Below are 22,003 nucleotides of genomic sequence, written 5' to 3'. Positions count from 1 at the left end.
ACAGTATGTGGAAAATAATGTGTTTTTTTAACCTTAAACCGCATAAAGACCAAATACACAAAATACTGTTCTTTTTAGCAGCATCATATGACCCCTTTAATCATTTTTTCTTTTATGCCAAAAATCATTAGGATATTAAGTAAATATATTTTGTTAATTTCCTACCGTAAATATATCAAATCTTAATTTTTGATTAGTAATATGCATTGCTAAGAACTTCATTTGGACAACTTTAAAGGCGATTTTCTCAGTATTTTGATTTTTTTGCACCCTCAGATTCCAGATTTTCAAATAGTTGCATCTCGGCCAAATATTGTCCTATCCTAACAAACCATACATCAATGGAAAGCTTATTTTCTTCCACTTTCAGATGTTGTATAAATATCAATTTCAAAAAATTGACCCTTATGACTGGTTTTGTGGTCCAGGGTCACAAATATGCCAAGCGTTTGAAGTGGCACACTTACTAGCCACATTTGGGCTTGATCGGTGGTCTGCACGGTTCTTCAACAACCTGTCCTCCTTCTTTGGTTCAGGATAGGTGTCCCACGTGCCCTGGGGGCTCTCAGGCGAGCCGTTCTGGACAGAGTTGTTGTAGAGCTCAAAGCCCTCGCTCTTTGGTCTCATCTTTCCCTTGTCTCCACGTCCACGGTCTGATGCTGCGGAGATGAAAAAGAGGCTTGAGAATTAAACCAAATTCAGCACTGGGAAAGTGCCCATCTCTCTGAAATGGGGGAAATCACCCACAATGCACCAAATCAGAATCACTACCAGACATATGTCGAAAGCATTTATATTTAACGCAACTCTTGGAACCGTTTCATGTGTGACTGGTAACGCTGCAGGTGCCAGATCCACCACATTTCCACCTCTTTTAGGAATTAGTCACGCTAGCACGCTGTGCGGCAGCCGCTGATATTTTTTAAGCAGAATACTGCAGCTCCCACATGCAAGCCCGTTAGAGATTTAAATAAATATTCATGCCGCAGTTGCTTACCGCGGGTCATCATGGGGGACGGCTGGTTGAGGAGCGTGGCCAGGCCGTGGTAAATGGCTCCCTGTTTGGCCACCTCGAGCGTTACAACAGAGCCGGTTCGTGTCATCAATTCCGCCGCCCTATAAGACAGAGACATGTTTGAGTAAAACACACAAAACTGCAGACTATGATGAATTAATTTTATGTTCAAAGCATTACTTGTGCAATCCCACAAGAGATTATTTAAAGAGACTAATCTCATAGTATGTCTGTTTGGATTTGCCGTCGGCTAACTGTAAACAAGAGACGGAGGCTGGAACAAATCCCAAAGGCAACTCAAGTTGTGTCCATTTGCATCCAGTTGTGTTTTGAGCCATATGCTTCTCATTTAACTCAAATCCACAGATTTAAGAGTTTCATCAATTCCACTACATCTCAAAACTACAGGCATTAATGCAATTTTTCTGACAGAAATTAGAACATTTTTTAAGCCGTTTTGACTTTGCAAACAAAAGGTGCTTTGTGCTGCACAGCTTAATGCCTGAAAATGTTGAACTAGGAATAATGACACTTTCAAGTCAAATCTAGGATAATTACAAGACAAACCACTGTGTCAGAAATTTAACTTCTCAATGAAAGGGCAATTTTCATCACTTTTCAGGAGAATTTCTTTTTTTAAAGAGTGCATTTTTTTTGTAAAAGCATATAAAAAATGTATATGTCATTCATCATGCCAAATAATTAAAAAATCCCAAAAATGAGACCCAGAACTTATTTGAATGTTACATTTGTGACCCTGGACCACAAAACCAGTCTTAAGTCGGTGGGGTATATTTGTAGCAATAGCCAAAAATACATTGTATGGGTCAAAACTATTGATTTTTCTTTTATGCCAAAAATCATTAGGATATTAAGTAAAGATCATGTTCCATGAAGATAATTTGTAATTTTCCTACTGTAAATATATTAAAACTTAATATATTTGCAACGTAATATGCATTGCTAAGAACTTCATTTGGACAACTTTAAAGGCGATTTTCTCAATATTTTGATTTTTTTGCACCCTCAGATTCCAGATTTTCAAATAGTTGTATCTCGGCCAAATACTGTCCTATCCTAACAAACCCCACATCAATGGAAAGCTTATTTATTCAGAAAATTGACCCTTATGACTGGTTTTGTGGTCCAGGGTCACATTTTAGTGTCATTTTTGCCTGACGATGTTCTAAAGACTGAGACGTCAGTCATATTTTGTACTTACGCCACTTAATTGTGTATATTAGGACACATTCCTTGCTTATGTGGTGTAATGAAATGGTTCTAGCATGCAATCCTTTTGTTTATTTAACAGTCTTCTTTGATATGGCCGGATATTGCATGCTTTACCTGTAAGTCCATTTCAAATTTTTTAAAATCCCATTATTAAAGGTCTAAATGCTACAGAATTACCTCTCCTGCGAGAGGCCAACCAGACTTCTTCCATCCACGCTGAGCAACTGGTCTCCGGCAGCCAGACGCCCATCCTAAAAAGAAAACAAGACTCAAACAGTCACAAAACAGCAAGGTTGAACAAGATTTTTACTTTTTATGAAGAAAAAAAAAGCATGATTTATGATTTTACAGCTTCAACTCCAAATATAGTACTGAGTATTATCAATAACACTAGTAAGTATGAGAAATCACACTTAGTGATTTCTGAAGAAATAGCATCTGCATTTGCCCATAAAGAACATCACAATACAAACCAAGCCAAACTCACTATGTCTGCCGCACCTCCTTTGACAACAGACTTGATGTAAATACCAAGTTTGTCCTGTCCGGCACCCTAAAAAACACAAAAGAAAGAGCGAAACCGTTTATTAGCACTCTTGAGAAAGATCTAAATGTCATTTACAGGCTCCAATAGTTCCGCTGTAGAAACTGCTGTACGAAGAAACCAGGCATTCATTCATGAAAGACTATAAATCTGGAGCCAGCAGTGAAGACATTCATATAAATAAACTCATTCATAAATCCAGACCAGATCTGAAGTCGTTTTTGTTCAAACTCTCAAAATTCTTCATCCTATATCCCGGGTCAGAGGTCATCATCTGACACGGGCCATCTGGCTATAGGACTGTGCACTCATTGAGATATCAGCTCGACATAAATGGCACTGCATGCTAGAAAAGCATCTTTCAAAATAAAATCTACCAATTAACTTCAAGATAAAACGATGCATTCATTGAAGCACATCCTGTAGACTTGAAATAGTAACGCCATACAAGTTTCAACACTCAAACATAACATTTCTAACACGTAATGCTCCATAAACTCTTAGTTAAATGGTCTGTTCAAAGCTTTAAGCTGACGGAGCTCCAGCGACATGAGCTTTAAAGGGGTTTGTTTGAGGACTGCGGTTTAAAGTTAGTTTCATTTGTTTTTTTCCGATGGCTGGATTTGCTATTCGAGCAAGCAAGTACCCAAAATCCCCTGGCTGCTGCCAGCAGTTCTATTTGAGGGGGATCTTGCTAAAAATTAACTATAAAAATGTGAGGTCTGTATTACATTCCCAGCCGTCTCTGCTGTTTTCTCATACAGAAACAAACTGCTCATACTCATACACCTGACAAGTAAGCCTGACAAACCCTCACATCTGCACAAATATAGCAAAACCAGCACTGACCTAAATTCTATTTTTTGTCTTCGGAACGGTTCACAAAGAAAAAAAAAAAGAAAATTCAATACTTTACTCTTTTGTGTATATTTGCATTAATAATAAACTCCTAAAACACACAAGAACCAATGATGTTTGATGTGAAACCAGGTTGAAAGTGTCTAGAAGCACCATGTTTGAATATGTGCACAATCTGAAATATTTTAACCTAATAAATGTCTGCTGTTGTACAGAAACTTATCCTATGATGATTTGAAAAGTCTTAACAAAAGTGTAGAGTCTGTAAGGTTTTGTTTTTGCTTTTTTTGTTCAAAAATTTGTCAGAAGTGACAGTAAAGAATAAAGAATATTATAATATTTAAAAAAAGAAAACAGTTAAGTTAAATTGCAGTAATATTTTGCAATATTACTGTTTTCATTGTGTTTCTGATCAAATAAATGCAGTCTTGGTGAACATAAGAGACTTCTTCAAAAATATTATAATTAGTGCTGTCAAACGATTAACCGCGATTAATCGCATCCAAAATAAAAGTTTTTTGTTTACATAATATATGTGTGTGTAGTACTGTGTATATTTATTATGTACATATAAATACACACAAGCATGTATATATTTAAGAAAAATATGTTACGTTTATATAATAAATATATTTATATATGATATAAATTATATGAATATAAATATATACATGTAAATATTTTCAAAATATATGCTGTATGTGTGTGTATTTATATATACATAATAAATATACACAATACATACACACATATATTATGTAAACAAAAACTTTTATTTTAGATGCGATTAATCGTTTGACAGCACTAATTATAATAAAGCCTAATCAACCCCAAATATTTGAACGGTACTATATATATATATATATCTCACACAAATCATATGGACTACTTTAAAGCACTTTTAATGGTGTTTTTACCCATTTCTGGAGCTTGAAAAAACCCAGTCCCCATCCATTTTTACTGTATGAAAAAGAGCTAAATAACTGCATTTCTGTTAAAATAGAAAGTAATGCTCCTTTGAAAGTCAACAACATACATCTACCGTGTTCTAGCAGCCTCATATGAACTCTTTCAACAGTAAAGTATGTACTTCTGAATTCCAGGGCCAGATCTCTAAAAGCCCATGCCAAACTCCAAATGATGGTTTCATGGTCATAACAAACCATTTATTAAATGGCACGCCACCCAAGTCTACAACCTTCCCGCCATGTAGGCTCTAGGCTGAGCCCGCTAGATCTGGTTTCTCCTCTGGTTTATGAAAAACCCATGCCGATCAAAAGTTATGAGCTACATTTACCATACTATTCTGCTGTTGTATGTTGTTTTAAGGCTCTCTGAAAAGATTCACACACCTCAAATGTCAATAACAATGTACCTTGTGCAGAAACTTTAAACTGAACCTGTTCTGGCCATCAATGGAGTAAGAAGTTACATCTACTAGGTGCTTCAATCTGAAATAGTTTCTCAAATAGTTTCATCAGACAATGATGAGATAGTCCTTCATAAGATGTGATGTGAAAACTGGTTTGGTGATCACTAGATTGGTATTTGCACCGCATTGCTCATAAGCACTTTATGTCTTGTCCATATAGTGAAAAACCTAAATGAAGCGGACCAGAAGCAATGGATCGAGAAAGCCAGTAACAGAATCTTCCTGGGAAACAGCAACATCTTTTATTCTGCCCTCTGAAATAAAGCCAATGTTAGCCACAGACCCCCATAACCCACTCACATTACACTGGCATAAACACACCCTACAATTCAAACACAGCCGTAACATGAACACCACACGAATATCACTCAGAAATCTCAGTTAACATTCAGGACTTAACCACAAATATAAGAAAAATATCAACATGCACTGTGCGCTTACAGGCCCCTAAAATGATTGAGGTCATGCCAGTTACAAAGCAATCGGCCAATCTGAATTTGAACATTCTTTACGGTCTAAAAAAAAAAAAAAAGTAAAAAACCACACAGCATTAATTCAAGGGTGAGGTCACCAAATACAAATAGATGAGTAAATTGCATGCAAATCACATTCAAAAGACAATAACGCAATAACACCATTAAAATGCTACAAAACCAGTCTAATTGTGAGAACAGGTGATGGAATAATGAAAACAGCAATGGAAAAACATGCAATCAGATGTCATAAATCATCTTGTGGTGCAGATGTATAAAAACCCCCTACTGCTACGTGCTCTGATGCCTACAGCACAAGTAACTTCTATCCTGTATGTTGTGAGGGCGTTATGATATGATCCTGGACAATGACTCCTCCTCATAGTGAGTATGCACAACAAATGCCAAAGGATTGGTGGGAATACTAACCAAGTTTTGGAAAGCTACTTTAAACTGCAGTATACCAAGCTACAATGAACTGATGATTTAAAGTACTAAAACTAGTCAAGCTACCATTTATAAAATAAATAAATAGTTAGTGACATTTCAAGCGCCTAACAAAAATAGTTTTAACTTCATTGAAACTAAGGAGACAATTTAATTATTGGTGTAATAAATGGCAACACTTTGAAAGTTCAATTTGTTAACATTAGCACATGCATTAGAAATCCTTAACAAATTAATGAACATGAATTAACAATGAACAACAGTATATTACTGTATTAATATAGGTTTAATGCATAAATAACATTATTTTAACATCAATTTCTATTAATTGCTGTATTGATATTTAATATATTAAAATGAATTTATTAAATAATAAAATGTGAATATTTATATACTATTGTTTATTGTTATGTTAGTTTACAATACTTTACACAATACATTATAATTATTTATAAATTAACGTATTAATGTATATGCAGAAATTAACATTAACCTATACTTAATTTGAAGTAAAAATTATTTTCACTCAGAAACTGCTAATAAATTTCACAAACAATTACAAAGAAATGGCGAGTAACACTGAATTAAATGTGAAATCTTGAAGTAGAAAAACTGAGATGTGTGGTTTCTGTTTCTGTACTGTTATGTTAGGTATCGAATGTGTTCTGATTGGCTGCTTGTGTCACACTGTATTAGGTATTATAATAGATACATCTGCATTTCATTGTCAGTGACACCACCGCAAAAAAAAAGGAAAATCTGGCACACACCACCATCGGCCTGAAATTCTGCGTATGCCATTTCACAAGAGGCATCAAGGCCTGCAACACACTGACATAATGCCTAATGCAACACATTGGACACTGAGTGCCTATTATCAATAATTTAAAAAAAAACTGAAATACAGATATGCCAATCTTGTGCACATGAACCACTTCTCATCTGCTGTAAAGTCTCAACTTGTCTAAGTCCTGAGGGAGATACATGTCGCCTAGCAAAGCCCAAAATCTCTCTGATTAGACTTTGAAAGTACGTATTACGCTTTGATGAGAAACAACCATTCAAAAACCAGTCTCTCCAAATTAAAGAGTGAACCTGTGGTGAAAGACACATGAGAAGCCCTGAGGTTGGGTGGTTTCCAGGCCGTCTGAACATGGCTGATGCAGGAGTCTTGTGCAGACCTAGTGGGAGAGCAACTCAGCTGACCTTTCCTCAGGAAACCTGCATTAAACTTGCTTTGATCAAAGCTGAAAACCTGGCGTGCAGAACATGAAACAGAGCAAGGTCTATAAAAGCCACTGATAAAAAACAGATGCATGTTAACAAGAGAACTAATTGCTACTGTTTTTAAAACAAGGGGTGAAGTGATACTGGCACAGTTCATTACTACGTGCTGGAAGGCTAAAGTCAATTTTTATTAAAAATAGAGCTTTTTTCTTTCGAAAAGAAACGGCTATATCACTAGACTGTATGCAACAGAAGAGCGTGTTTGAAATGCTTCCATTGAGAATATTGTCATCAAATTTAATGAGCTCACTTTTAAAGTTTGCTATTTCCTCTGACAACCAAATAGTCATTGGCAGAGCACTCGAAACACTCCATGCAAGTACACAAGCCCAAAATCTCATTTAACACGTTGTTGCATTACAAAATGAGAACATTGAGAATGTAACACATATTTGTGTTTTATGAATAGAGTTGCTGCAAGGGCGCGCTAGCGCAAACTGTCTTCCATGGTCACTCTTCTCTTTAAGGTTAAGTAGTGTCACGACAGAGCAACAGTTTGAAGAGCAAGTCAGTTCAACTGATGGTATGTTTATCAGGGTTGTGCACCATTTAGAACTGAATTAGGAATGGCCTTAAAATTAAAATTAAATTCCTGAATTAACTGCAGTTTTATTTGAGATAGCAAACAGGATGGAGAACTGCAAATAAAATAATTTGAAATGTATATAACTTATGACAAACTTTGAATGTTAGATTAAGATCTGAAGGTTTATAGGCCTTATGGGCAGTATGACCGATATAATGATAGATAGACAATGATAGACAAACTATAGACAGATAATAAGAGAGACAGACAAGCAGATGGATAGATGGACAGATAGATAGAATGATAGACAGAATGATAAATAACACAGATAGACAAAACAACAAGACAGACAGATAAAACGATAGACAGAACAAAAGACAGACAGAAAGATAAAAATACACAGACAGACTTATAAACAATAAATAAGACAGACAGAACAATAGATGGAACAACGACAGACAGACATAATGAAAGACAGGTACGACAGATACATAGACAAAACAATAAGACAAATAGACAGCTACAGAGATGGACAGATAGATAAAATGACAGAACTATAGAAAGTAAGATAAAATGACAGATAAGTTTATTTATTCACTTTTAACACCATGCCAGCATCAAGGCTATTTTCATAGTGATCTCTGAATAAATTATACAAGGTAAAATGACAGATGAGAGATTTATAAATGATAGACATAAAAGACAGATAGTTAAACACATAAATGATAGGACACTGACAGACAGACAGGATAGATAGACAGACAGACAGATAAGACTTATTAACGATAGACAGAAAAGACAGACAGAAAAACGTATAAATGATAGGACAGACAGACAAATAAATATATAGATATTCCTCACTGTCCAATCAGAATTAACAGGTCAGGAGTTACTCACAACAAAACAAAACAACACCTTACTTCTGAGTTCAACACCCATTGCGTAAGTGTTCATCTTTCACGTTCATCTTTCCAGGGACACTGCCAGAAGCACAGTTCAAAGACAATTATAATGTCTGTGCGGCTAATAGACATCTTGGCATATCCAAATGTGTGCATATCCACATCTTGTGCTGTAAATAATATTTCACATGTGCTAAATGCCTCATAAGCAAAAATAGAAACCGTTATCCCTGCAGGCTTCTTCACAATAGCAGGTTATTTGCCTTTCAGTGTGTCAGAGGGTAAAGGTCAGTAAACTTGGGGACGAACTGAATCGGTTTACTTGAGGACTAGCAGCAGCTACAAGAACTTCTTCACACACAACGAGATGCCACAAAAAAAGAAAGTTCAAGCACATATTTACCCCGCAAGCTGCTGTCTGGCATAGTCGGCATTCAAAAATATGCTTGCATCTGCAGTGCAGACATTAGACATTAACAGGAAGGTGTTGAAGTCTGAAGGTGTTCACTGATAACAGTACTTGGAGCAGATGCTCAAACCACAGAACTCCAGCTTCCTTTGAAGGGCCTAAAACCACATGGAAGCAAGCAAACAAAGTCTACAGCTTCGAGGTCCCACCCTGACGCTTCCTGTCCACGGAAAAGCTTCCCAAACCTGCCACTGCAAATACAGGAAATTGGAAACCCAGCTTAGGCAAGACGAGTGCTTTGCAACAGAGGTAGAATTGAACTTCAGTCTTCACCCCCTTTAGTCTCAAAACACTTGTGGTGTACTCTCTGTGGACTCGTATGCCAAACACACAGCTTCCTGTTAAAGGTTTACGGTTGTGGATGTGATTGGTGAATGAAGCCTTCAGGGAGCTGCACGTGTAGGCATAAACGCTCTAGAGTAATTTGTTAACAGCCCCAGGGAGTCAAGGCAGTGCCTGACCTCTGAACGAGACGGTGGAGTCCACGGTGCACTAGGAAAACAGAAAATACATCTATTCACTGAAACTTGACCCGCCACCATCATTTCCTGCCCCGATTAATCACCCACAACAAACACAACAGTCAGGAAAAAAGCAGCCAGGACAGTAGTTTGCTCCTGAACGTAGCCAGTCCTTACCGTCACGTCTAGACGGCTGGAAGACAGATGGACCGCTGAGGCTGTCGGCTAATGGTGAGTGCAAAATATCATGACTAACACAAGAGGCTTTCAATAATGAGCTGCTTTCAGCCGACGGTCTTCATCACGTCTGAGTGGCCTCCATTCCGGCTCTAATGATCTGCAGACTCTTGGGCTGCTTGCTTCAGTTAAGAAAGACCAAACAAAGAGGTCTGTCTTCCTTGACGCTCCTCTGGCGGTGCGTTTCGAAAGCAGCATCGTTTTTTTTGGACACAAAGGAAACGTGTATCCTATGAATCTTTTATTGTAAAGGGACAGAATTATGTCCAAGACATGAGTCACAACTTAATTTAAGGGTTCGGTTGTACGTGCAAGCTTGACATCCTTTGCTTCAAACATAAGAATGTCCCCAAGTTTTACTAACTAACAACTTGGGATTGTCCTCTCATATACTAAAATCGTGCAGCCCTTGCAGAATGGCATAAATAGAAGATAGTCTTCCAACGGGTATCAATTCCCTTCCGCTCTCTCTGGACTTGCAGAGTCAAGGTACGAAATGTCACAAACGTGATCATTTTGACGAACGCAAGGTGACAGCTTGAAGCAACTCTATTTAGACAATTGTAGGTGCTTGTAAGGTTTCATTTTGCCTGAGGCCTGAAGTGAACTAGTTCTTGAGTATGGGCTGCACCCACAACTGTCAAAAGATCCCATCCTGAGCCACTAGAAAGAAGTGTTTTCATGGTCATGTTTTCTTTTGAACCTGCGAACCAAAACAAAGTCTTTGGTACACCGCAAAAGTGGGTTTCTCTTCGTTTCAATTCAGATTAATAAAAGGTTAGGAGACGTAACGTTGCAGAAACTCCATGCTGGGCTGACATTCTGTTCTCCACTCTCCGAGTCCTCAGGAAATCCAGGCTCGCGTATGGGAGTCACATCCTTCAATTGTTGTCGTACATGAGATCAAGAAGCGCACAGAGAAGGAAGTCAGTGAGCTATTGTGCGCCAAGTACACAAACAAACAAAAATTAGTTTTGGTTAGAAAATATAGGTTTGGCAATAAAACAGAAGATCGATCCTGAAGGCTTTGATTCTTGTGGCATTTCGGGGCTGAAGAACAACGAATCCAGAAATGTGGGAAAATGTCGGGTAGGCACTCATCAATGTGAAGTACGGAGGTCAGGATTTCCCTTGTTCTTCCCCCAGAAACTCAACACCATCCCAAAAGAGTTGTTATCGCACAAACATCTGCAGCCTGAGCAAATCAAGCCCTGTGACGGTAGCACAGCCATCCAGCTGGACTGACCCCGCCAGACTGTTTGCAACAAGTGATGATGAGTCACTAGCACTGCGAAATATGATGGAGAACTCAATGTTCAGTGCTTGTAAACATCATCCCTGTGACCCTGATTGCAAGATACCACAGTGTGCACAACCCATCACATCTAAGGTTGAAAATGTAGAAACATACAGTACAAATTTATCTCAAAACTAGCACAGAATGAAATGGAGATATGTACCTTGCTTTATCTGTACAGTCACTCTTATGTGTGTTTTTGTACGTAAACTGATATGGTTTTAAATGTGTGGCCAGATCCAGTAGAGAAAATTTACCATCTGTACAATGTGTACGTGCATGTTTGTGCACTCTGGTCGCATGACACTGTTTACATTGGCAAAACCTTGCTTTCTCACTCTTGATATCAGTCACTGGAATTAATGTGTGCAAGTCCGGAATTTATATAGAGTAAAAGTACCATGATTAGGGCATAAAAACTATTTGAGTTCCTGATTCAAGTTATCAGCTGATCTCAATTTTGCAATAATCTTGATACCACTAACTGGTAAGCTGATATGAAAGAACAACGAACAGTACTTTACAGAATTGACTAATCTTGATTAATGTTAATTTTTACTTGTGCTAAAATATTTCTATTGTATAAATTACCATTAGTTGAATGAAATTGAATTAACGACAAACAATAGCGAATTTATGAATGAAAGTTAACCAGTGTTAATGAACACTGGGCCTTATGTAGTTTATGATAAACAATGCATTAAATTTACTGTAAAGTGCATTCCCGATGGCAAACAAACTAAAACCACCGTGCTGACTATTTAGCACACCATTAATCTCTCAGCGTTTACTTGCTCACTCTCCCACATTAAAAAGACACACACTCCATGTCAAGTGGTTTCTTACCGGCTCCTTCCTCCCGACCACAGAGAACCACATGGTGCTGCGCTCCGGAGTCGAGAATGAACTGAGGAATCAACTAATAGCAGTCCAGGAAAACTTATTCAACTCTTTCAAAAGCAGGCAGGTCTACTGAGGAGCGACTCCCGGGCTACATGCTAAACACAATATGCAAATATCTGAAGCCAGAGTAGGAAATACCACATCCAGACTGTTATGTAAGAGAAACTCCCACGACTCACTAACAGTTAAGTGAAGTTTTAGCGGTGCTCCCAGCTGTGTCCCAGCTCAACACCGGGACAAACCGCCTCTCCTCTTTAGATCCTCCCCTTTGTCCCAGAGCATGCCTTACACCCCTTTCTTTACTCCTCCTTTCCTTCTCCTCCCATTTTTCACTCCTTCCCTCCCTTCTTTTCCTCCGTTCTACCTCTACCAAACTTTATGCTTCCTCGGAGACACTCACAGATGAAAATAGAAGCACTAAAGGGGAGGTTTTGCTATGAAAATAAACAGTTCCTGTCCCCTTCTCCTCCCACTACACCTCCCTTGCTTGCCTCTTCTCTGTCCCTAAACCTGAAACACATCTGGTGGGAAAAACGCTCTTCAGTCCACCAAAAGTGGTGAAACACAGGCTACTGAACTGCAACTGTCTGTTCCCACTAAAAAAAAATCCCAATTTGAAAAAGAAAGAAATATTTACTTGCACAGTAAAATTGTAAACTGGTCCATGTTGGATCTGAAAGCACTTTCTAACAGCATATTAGTCATACTAGTAAGTTTAGAGTATAAACAAAACCTTAATTTGCAATGTTGACATCGAAACTAACAAAACGAATCAAAACTTTTTATGCTTGACAAGCCCAACTGGTGGAATCATGCAAAACATATAATATTTTAGCTTATTAACTGTGCTGTAAACTCCAACATAAAAGACTGCATTTTGTAAAAGGGGTGACGACACAGAAGACATTTCCTACTGCGGAAAGCAGCAGACTAGAACAGTGCTCAGTCCGACAAGGAAACAGAAAGATTTGCTAATGACTCTGTTTTGTATTTGAATGTTTGACAAGCACACAGACCAGCTTGTGACTGAATCAAACAAAAGCATGTCCTCTTGAAAGGACATCCCTGTTATGATCTGAGCCTAGGAAACCATGCCACACCTTTACTTCCCACTCAGAATATAGCACCCACCAACATCAGAAACCAAAAACCAATCCTCAAAAAGTTTAAATTGTTCTCATTAACTGTGTCAAACTAATCAGATCTAGTTCTATGCCAAAACCAGATGCCCTCCTCAAGGATTTAGGGTTTCATTCACTTACTCTCTAGATCAATTTTTATCACTGCTACAGCGGTCAGATCCATGCAAGATGATCACAGACTTTGAAAGTGGAGTAATATTACACAATAAACATCACTAAAAAGAAATAAAATAATCAGTTCTTACCTTGGCCGCCACAATACTGAGGCCCATCCCATTGTGTTTCTTCAAAGTCACTGTCGCAATTTCCGGTTCCTTCCGCATTGGCTGTAGAGAGAGCAGACAGGTGATTTAACTTGGGGGGAAAAAGTCACTATTGTAACTTCAGCTTTAGGTCCACGCTGCGTCTGGTGGCTGTTCCTAGAGCAAACTGAGCTAAGAGGAGGAGAAGGAGGAGAGAAAATTAGGGAGGTTCTGCTACTGCTGGTTCTCAGAGCACAGCCGACCGCAGAGCGAAACGGCGGGCGCTGGAGACGAGTCAAGAATGAAAGCCACATGCGTCGGCTCCAGAGTGCATCAGGCCTCAGTGGGCTCGCTTACGCACAGGCAGGGCCTGGGAGAAAGAGACCAGCTTTTCGTGCCATGGCCTCTCCTTTAGCGAGCCAGAGTGCGTAAATGGTGCACATGGCATGCATTCATTGTACAGGGAACTTTAGCTATGCTGCCAGTCCGCATTGTTGAGTACAGCTTGGTGGGTGAGAGCAGAGCTGGTTTAAAGCACAGTGGAGCTTTATGAACACTGATGGGTAATGCAAGGAAACTCTTTGGGTTCCTTTGGTAAGGTTTACGAAAGCAACAGGGCAAGCTTTTTTAGCTTTGTTAAAGCATGTTTCCTTCGAAAAGGATTTTCTGGCATAGCTATCTTAATGAACGCATAGACTACTAGAATCACAACTACAACATTCACCAAAAACAGTGTCTAAATACCCATTTTGCTATTGGTCAACATTTTTTCTGGCCTAGATGATGTCTGTCAAAAAGGAAAGATGCTTCAAGTGATCACTTGATTATAAACATTTTTTTTTTATCTTTAAAATAATGTGTGGGAATGCACAGTACATCCAGAAACTGCAAACAAGGTCGATTTTGATTTCATGCCAAAATCTCATGTGTACAATATGTGAGTTTACGGTAAGCATTGGTCCTGGGATGGCTGTAAGAAAGGGATGTGGGAGTGGGTGGGTTGGTTTGGCACACGATCAAGCTGCGTTCATCAGATTTCTGTGGTATTTAAATGTGTTCTGAGCTCCAGCTCTGTCTGCTGTAGGGCGGACAGACATTATGTAATTTTTTTTTAAAAAGATTATGATATTACGTAAAAAAAAATCCCTTATGTAAAAATATGAGACAGTAAAAACAGACTAATTACAGGGGAGGAGGAGCATTTAAGGGCTTTGTGTGTTCAGGGTAAGGAAAAAGATATAATTTACAGCCAGTGCTTGGGCACTATGGTCAAATATTGCCCTCTGTGGTGTAACTAGTGTTGGTTGGAATATAAGAGAATGTTAACTTGACAGAACACACTATCAACTGACATTAAATATTCCCTGGTGCCGTCTTGCAAATATCTGTTTAGTATTTGGGTTTTATATATAAAATTCAAATTCAAATGCAAAATTCTGTTTTCTGATGCCCTCAAAGACAAATCCATCTACAAATCTATCCATCTATCTATCTATCTATCTATCATCTATCTATCTATCTGGCATAAAAACTTCTTCAAAGTCACTGTCGCAATTTCCGGTTCCTTCCGCATTGGCTGTAGAGAGAGCAGACAGGTGATTTAACTTGGGGGGAAAAAGTCACTATTGTAACTTCAGCTTTAGGTCCACGCTGCGTCTGGTGGCTGTTCCTAGAGCAAACTGAGCTAAGAGGAGGAGAAGGAGGAGAGAAAATTAGGGAGGTTCTGCTACTGCTGGTTCTCAGAGCACAGCCGACCGCAGAGCGAAACGGCGGGCGCTGGAGACGAGTCAAGAATGAAAGCCACATGCGTCGGCTCCAGAGTGCATCAGGCCTCAGTGGGCTCGCTTACGCACAGGCAGGGCCTGGGAGAAAGAGACCAGCTTTTCGTGCCATGGCCTCTCCTTTAGCGAGCCAGAGTGCGTAAATGGTGCACATGGCATGCATTCATTGTACAGGGAACTTTAGCTATGCTGCCAGTCCGCATTGTTGAGTACAGCTTGGTGGGTGAGAGCAGAGCTGGTTTAAAGCACAGTGGAGCTTTATGAACACTGATGGGTAATGCAAGGAAACTCTTTGGGTTCCTTTGGTAAGGTTTACGAAAGCAACAGGGCAAGCTTTTTTAGCTTTGTTAAAGCATGTTTCCTTCGAAAAGGATTTTCTGGCATAGCTATCTTAATGAACGCATAGACTACTAGAATCACAACTACAACATTCACCAAAAACAGTGTCTAAATACCCATTTTGCTATTGGTCAACATTTTTTCTGGCCTAGATGATGTCTGTCAAAAAGGAAAGATGCTTCAAGTGATCACTTGATTATAAACATTTTTTTTTTATCTTTAAAATAATGTGTGGGAATGCACAGTACATCCAGAAACTGCAAACAAGGTCGATTTTGATTTCATGCCAAAATCTCATGTGTACAATATGTGAGTTTACGGTAAGCATTGGTCCTGGGATGGCTGTAAGAAAGGGATGTGGGAGTGGGTGGGTTGGTTTGGCACACGATCAAGCTGCGTTCATCAGATTTCTGTGGTATTTAAATGTGTTCTGAGCTCCAGCTCTGTCTGCTGTAGGGCGGACAGACATTATGTAATTTTTTTTTAAAAAGATTATGATATTACGTAAAAAAAAATCCCTTATGTAAAAATATGAGACAGTAAAAACAGACTAATTACAGGGGAGGAGGAGCATTTAAGGGCTTTGTGTGTTCAGGGTAAGGAAAAAGATATAATTTACAGCCAGTGCTTGGGCACTATGGTCAAATATTGCCCTCTGTGGTGTAACTAGTGTTGGTTGGAATATAAGAGAATGTTAACTTGACAGAACACACTATCAACTGACATTAAATATTCCCTGGTGCCGTCTTGCAAATATCTGTTTAGTATTTGGGTTTTATATATAAAATTCAAATTCAAATGCAAAATTCTGTTTTCTGATGCCCTCAAAGACAAATCCATCTACAAATCTATCCATCTATCTATCTATCTATCTATCATCTATCTATCTATCTGGCATAAAAACTTACCAGTTCCGACGTGTCAGCTGAGAAGTGACTGTCGCAATCAGCTCCTTCAAAATAGATGGTCCAAGTTCCTGGAGAGCGTGGATGAGGTGTCAATCGACAAAAACCTGGAGGACAACGAGCAGATCAGAACACATCCACTAAACGTTAAAACTTTAAATCCACTGGTCTCTCACTGTCTTTGTCACACACCTGTAAAAACACACTCTCACTCTCTTGCAAAAACAAATAGACTGCTGAACACAACCTTAACAAACCACATTCCACTAGCATCACGTCAGCCTTAAACAAACAAAGACAACAACCTCTGATTCACCATCCACCTGATACTTATTGTGCACACCGCAACTGACATCAAATGCTCTGAAACTTATTCAGAATGGCAGCACTCTGTTTATCATCCATACCTCTCTGGCAAAGCGGCTCTAGGAACTCTTGGAATCCGTTAGGAATGTTCCGCACCACGTCACATGAGTAGCCATCCTCGGGCAGTAGGAAAGGCAGCTGGAGGTCAGGGTCCTCTTCAAGCTGTACTTCCCGCCCATCGCTTCGGGCCAGTTCGTCCGCCGTGTTCTCGGCCACAGCCACCACGTGATCAATCAGCTCCTGTGAGCATGAAGGGGACAATGATCATAATGTTACATAAGAACTCTAGTAAAACTTGACATGCTGCTGCTCTTCTCCTCAATCTCTGATTTGCTTTGAAGAGTGAGTTTTGGAAAGATGGGGTGCATCTAATTTAGTCTGGGAGATGTTCCAGAACAGCTAACATCAGTTACAGCACCTTTTACAGTAATGAGTTTAATATTTCACATCAAACAAGAAGGTCACATTATGAGAAACCCTGAGGTTAGAGGAAATAAGCAGAGCTACTGTGAAAGTGCAGAACACCTGGTTCGGTTTATCTCAAAAATGACATGTCATCAGACCAGGACTACACAGCCAAAATGAGACAGTTCACTCACAGGAGGAATGTAGGGTTCATCAGGAGCGCAGTGGTAGTTGCTCAGCAGAGCGTTGAGCTGCAGAGAGTTGAGCTTGAAGCAGGTGTTGTTGATGTTCTGCACATCTTGCATGGAGTATTTGTCCATGGTGAGGAGGGTCGTTGCCTAGAGAGACAAGGGGACAGTTACTGGTTTATAGTCCATCTAACTAGGACTGTGAGTTTTAAAACTTTTAGGCCAAGTGCCACCTTCGTTTAAACTAAAACATCCTAGAAGTACTATGTAGACACTACCAATATTCTCTCCCAGAAAGAATATAGTCTATGTATTAGCATGTTATACAGACAAATCTATATTAAAATGGTATATATTACAAATAAGAAAAAGTAAATAAAAAATATTATATTTAATTTTAATAAACATACTATTTACCACTAGTAGTTCTACTACTACTACTACTAATAAAGTCTTTTAGTATTGTATATGTTCACCACAGGTTTCTACAATAATACAGTTATATGTATATAGTTTGTTTGCACTAAATTTGCTGTTGGGAAAAATAAAAACTCCTCAATTTGTCACTTGACAGCAAAGTCAAATATCAAAAATCATTTTTTTTTTTTTTTTTTAGAGTTCTTCGGTGTTATGTTCTACAGCTTCAGTTTCGGAACTTTCATGCTTAGTAACACATACAGCTGTGCTCTCACCACAGTGCAACAGTGAAAAGATACCCCTCTCAAACAGTATTGCGTTCCGAACGTTGTTTAAACGACATACACCGGTATTGTGGTATTTTAAAAATTCATATCGTAAGAAAAATAAACATGGTATTTGGTATAAACCGGTATACCGCCCAGCACTACTAAATTGCTAAAAGGTGTCTGTAAGGGATTGGTTAGAGTGCAGTAAACATAATTAGTTTAGCCTATAGCTTAACTTAAATAGCTTAACTATAAATGCAACTCTGTGAAAGATTGGTGTATATATCTGCATGCGGTACCTGGACTATGCGACTGAGGTGGCAGTCTGCGGCCAGCTCCAAACCCTGTTTCTCAGCCCACGCCTCGATGTGGCTGAGCTGCTGTCGCAGGATGGCGCCCCAGTAGTGCGAGCACAGGCCTGAGTCAGCCTCCGTCACCAGCTTGTTAAAGAGCCACATGTTGATGAAGTGGAAGAGCTGCGAAAAAAGCTGAATGGTGAGGGCCGCATTGACACGGCACCGCCGCAGAAGAGACATGGCGCCCGTTAGCGTGTGCAGAACGTCCTCTGTGGAAAAGAGGAAAGTCAGGGCCTTTAATGCAATATAAACAGAAACAATACCATCATACCTTTATTTACTTTACTTGCAATTATAATGGTGCAATGTTGAGAACTAGCCCTATTAGCTGGAACAGATATTTATACAAAAGGTTGAAAAACATTTAAAATACATGTTTTTTTATATTCTCCTTGAACGCATGTTTTTTTTTCTTTTTGTGGGTGGTCCCTGATGTGCATCACATTGTTCCTTGTCAAAGGGGTTAGGAAACACTCTTCTAGAGAACTAAAAGCGCTGCTATATTGCTTAAGATGTTTTGCATGGTTCTGGTTAATTTCAGCATATTTCTGCGTTGCTTAAGATGTTGATACTGCTCTAGTCAAGAGGGCATGTTTGTCCATTTGTCCAAGTCATTTAGTTGAAATAGACTTGTCTTGTTAAGACTACTTAAAATTCTACAATGCCCAAGACAACAAAGAAATTAAGATGTTGTAAGTTCCTGTAAAGGGTAGAACAGAACTTTGGGTAGAATATATCTGCTGTTTAGTTTCAAAACCACCTAACTAGGTGGTCCCATATAACTCTTTCAATTGTGATTCTAACTTTTGTCCTTTAACAAAATCCACTAATCTACTCATCTTTATACATGATAGATGAAAAACTGCATCTGTTGATGAATCTTGCACAGTTACTAAACTGAACTAAAGCAATACTGAACTGACTTGAGCTGAATAATGACACCATTGTCTTAGAGCAGCTTTACATGGCAGAATTTGTTTATTCCTTTATCAGTTTATAACCTAAAGCTGCTCTTTATACTGTTTTATATAAAGCACTATATAAATAAAGGTGACTTGCATCTGAAAACATGGGACTGGGTCTCTGCTCACCTATCTTGGGCCTCTGTGGGTTCTGTTCATCGGGATCTTCCAGGAAAGCTGGCATGTAGTTATTCAGATCTGACTGCAAGCAGTGCACCAGGTATCTGCAGGAACACACATTATTTAGCGTCCATATATCCACCATCAAGGGCCTAAAGGAACTTCCTGAAGAATCCCACAGTAAATCTGAGACCTGGCCGCTTCACTAACCGCACGACCCGCACAAAAGCGCAGTTGTTTCAGCTGGTCATTCGAGTGCTTAAAGGAAACGGAGGCGCTCTGACGTCCGACCACATTGTTTGTGCTGAAAACCGGCCCCAGGACCATAACTCTCTCTCATACACTCAAACTACAGCTCAGCCAATACAAGCCAGACCCAGAACATTCCTTACATTCAGCACATCCTACCGCCTGATAATGGTTACAGAAACACAGTATGAACTTATTTTACAAATCACTTTTGTAATTGACCAATTACAATTAAATTATGTAATGATCAATTACAATTAAATGGATTGTTTTCACATGATTAAATAGCCCTGAAATTTAGCTAGAATGTCATATTTAAAGGTCAAATTAGCATTTTATTTACAATATTTAATTTAAATACATATTTATTTTATAACATTTTATATAACAAACATGTTTTTTTGTTTTTAATTGAACATTTTATTTACTCTATATACACTACTTGGTTAATATATTACACATACATACATACATACGTACATACGTACATGCATACATACATGCATAGACTTGAGACTTGCTTGACAAATATTCATAAAAGACTTGACTTTGACTTGATATTCATGACTTGAGACTTGACTCGGAGTTGAGTTAAATGACTCGAAATAACTTGTCTTTCATTCAATAAATATCCGTTTGTTTTTGAACGCACCGCAACCTAACCAAGTGACGCAGCAGGCAAGCAGAGCGTGCGCAGTGTTGCCAACTTAGCGACTTTGTCTATAGATTTAGCGACTTTTTTCCCCAAAAAAAGCGCCTAGCGACTTCTTGGACAAACCTTATTTAGTTTCTGAGACTCGCCGGTACTGCCGCACGAGTGCGAGGTCTTGCTTTCCCAGCGCGCACATCTCTCTCTCTGCGTCTGCTCTGTTCAGTGAGCGGCTGAGAGTAGCAGTGCTTTAGGTTAAACAAGATATTCTGTTACTTCTAACTCTATTTTACATGCAAATATAGCTGAAATCACAGCACAGCCATTGTCTTTATCTTATGTGTATTTGATTTCATTAGACGACGTCGTGATTATGAATCAGGATTTTTGTGCAGATTAACATCTAACGGAGAGCTGGTAGTCTTAATGGGCCGCATTTCAGTCTCTATTTCATATTCATCCCGTTGTCTTACAACAGAAACAGAAAAATATACCAGTGAAAACAGTTTTATTGATAATTTGGCTGCACTAAAATACAGTTTGTGAGCACTATCAAATGTATTTTTTTGCAAGTGGAATGCATTGTAAATGGTTATTCACTGTTTATGAGGAAATGTCAGCTTTTTTTGGCAGTAGCACTTAGTATATGCATGTGTACAGTACAGTGTCTAATAATTGGTCTTCAGTGTTAGACTTTGAGTGAAAAGCCTATGGATAGTTCATGGGGATGCATAAAAGAAAAAAATCATACAGTTGCGAACCCAACCATGCATACACAAACAAACAAACAAAAAAAACTCAAACTTGCAAGCACAACCATGCACACTCATACACATGCACACACATTCACTCACAAATATTAATAAATCACACTCACTCAAATAACCTCTCTCTCTCTCTCTCTCTCTCACACACACACACACACACAGATTAATAATGTACATTATAAACAGGTGCAAGGGTTGTGTGATTCAATTATTAATATTTTTTCTTGTTGTTGTTATTCTTTTGTTAAAAAGGAAGGATCTAACTTAAGGATGTGTTCATGTCCCATAAAGGTGATGCATGTTTGAAGAATGCCATTTGGTGGCACAGAAACCATTTTACTTGAATTGTTTTATTGAGAATTTGGCTGCATTAAAATACAGTTTGTGAGCACAATCAAATTTTTTTTTTTGCAAGTGGAATACATTGTAAATGGTTATTCACTGTTTATAATGAAATGTCAGCTTTTTTTGGCAGTAGCACTTAGTATATGCATGTGTACAGTACAGTGTCTAATAATTGGTCTTCAGTGTTAGACTTTGAGTGAAAAGCCTATGGATAGTTCATGGGGATGCATAAAAGAAAAAAATCATACAGTTGCGAACCCAACCATGCATACCCAAACAAACAAAACAAAAACAAAAAACTCAAACTTGCAAGCACAACCATGCACACTCATACACGTACACACACATTCACTCACAAAAAAATTAATAAATCACACTCACTCAAATCACCTCTCTCTCTCTCTCTCTCACACACAC

The 22,003-nt window shown here is 38.7% G+C and overlaps 1 protein-coding gene across 1 annotated transcript in view; it reads right to left on the bottom strand.

Moving 5' to 3' along the window:
- The window catches only part of LOC107726731 (afadin-like), a 73,823-nt gene that overhangs the window by 24,708 nt on the left and 27,112 nt on the right, over nucleotides 1–22,003 (bottom strand). The window contains exons 16-25 of the mRNA XM_016536421.1: nucleotides 19,586–19,680; nucleotides 18,438–18,703; nucleotides 17,459–17,602; nucleotides 16,901–17,099; nucleotides 16,497–16,600; nucleotides 13,472–13,552; nucleotides 2,736–2,801; nucleotides 2,426–2,499; nucleotides 998–1,116; nucleotides 468–659 (exon numbers count right to left, since the gene is read on the bottom strand). Coding sequence (XP_016391907.1) covers nucleotides 468–659; nucleotides 998–1,116; nucleotides 2,426–2,499; nucleotides 2,736–2,801; nucleotides 13,472–13,552; nucleotides 16,497–16,600; nucleotides 16,901–17,099; nucleotides 17,459–17,602; nucleotides 18,438–18,703; nucleotides 19,586–19,680 — 1,340 coding nt within the window. The remainder of the gene's footprint in view (nucleotides 1–467; nucleotides 660–997; nucleotides 1,117–2,425; nucleotides 2,500–2,735; nucleotides 2,802–13,471; nucleotides 13,553–16,496; nucleotides 16,601–16,900; nucleotides 17,100–17,458; nucleotides 17,603–18,437; nucleotides 18,704–19,585; nucleotides 19,681–22,003) is intronic.

The sequence above is a fragment of the Sinocyclocheilus rhinocerous genome, unplaced genomic scaffold (genome assembly GCF_001515625.1).
Source record: "Sinocyclocheilus rhinocerous isolate Xijiao unplaced genomic scaffold, SAMN03320098_v1.1 scaffold786, whole genome shotgun sequence".
In the NCBI taxonomy this organism is placed as follows: Eukaryota; Metazoa; Chordata; class Actinopteri; order Cypriniformes; family Cyprinidae; genus Sinocyclocheilus; species Sinocyclocheilus rhinocerous.
This window is presented reverse-complemented; position numbering and strand designations above follow the sequence as displayed.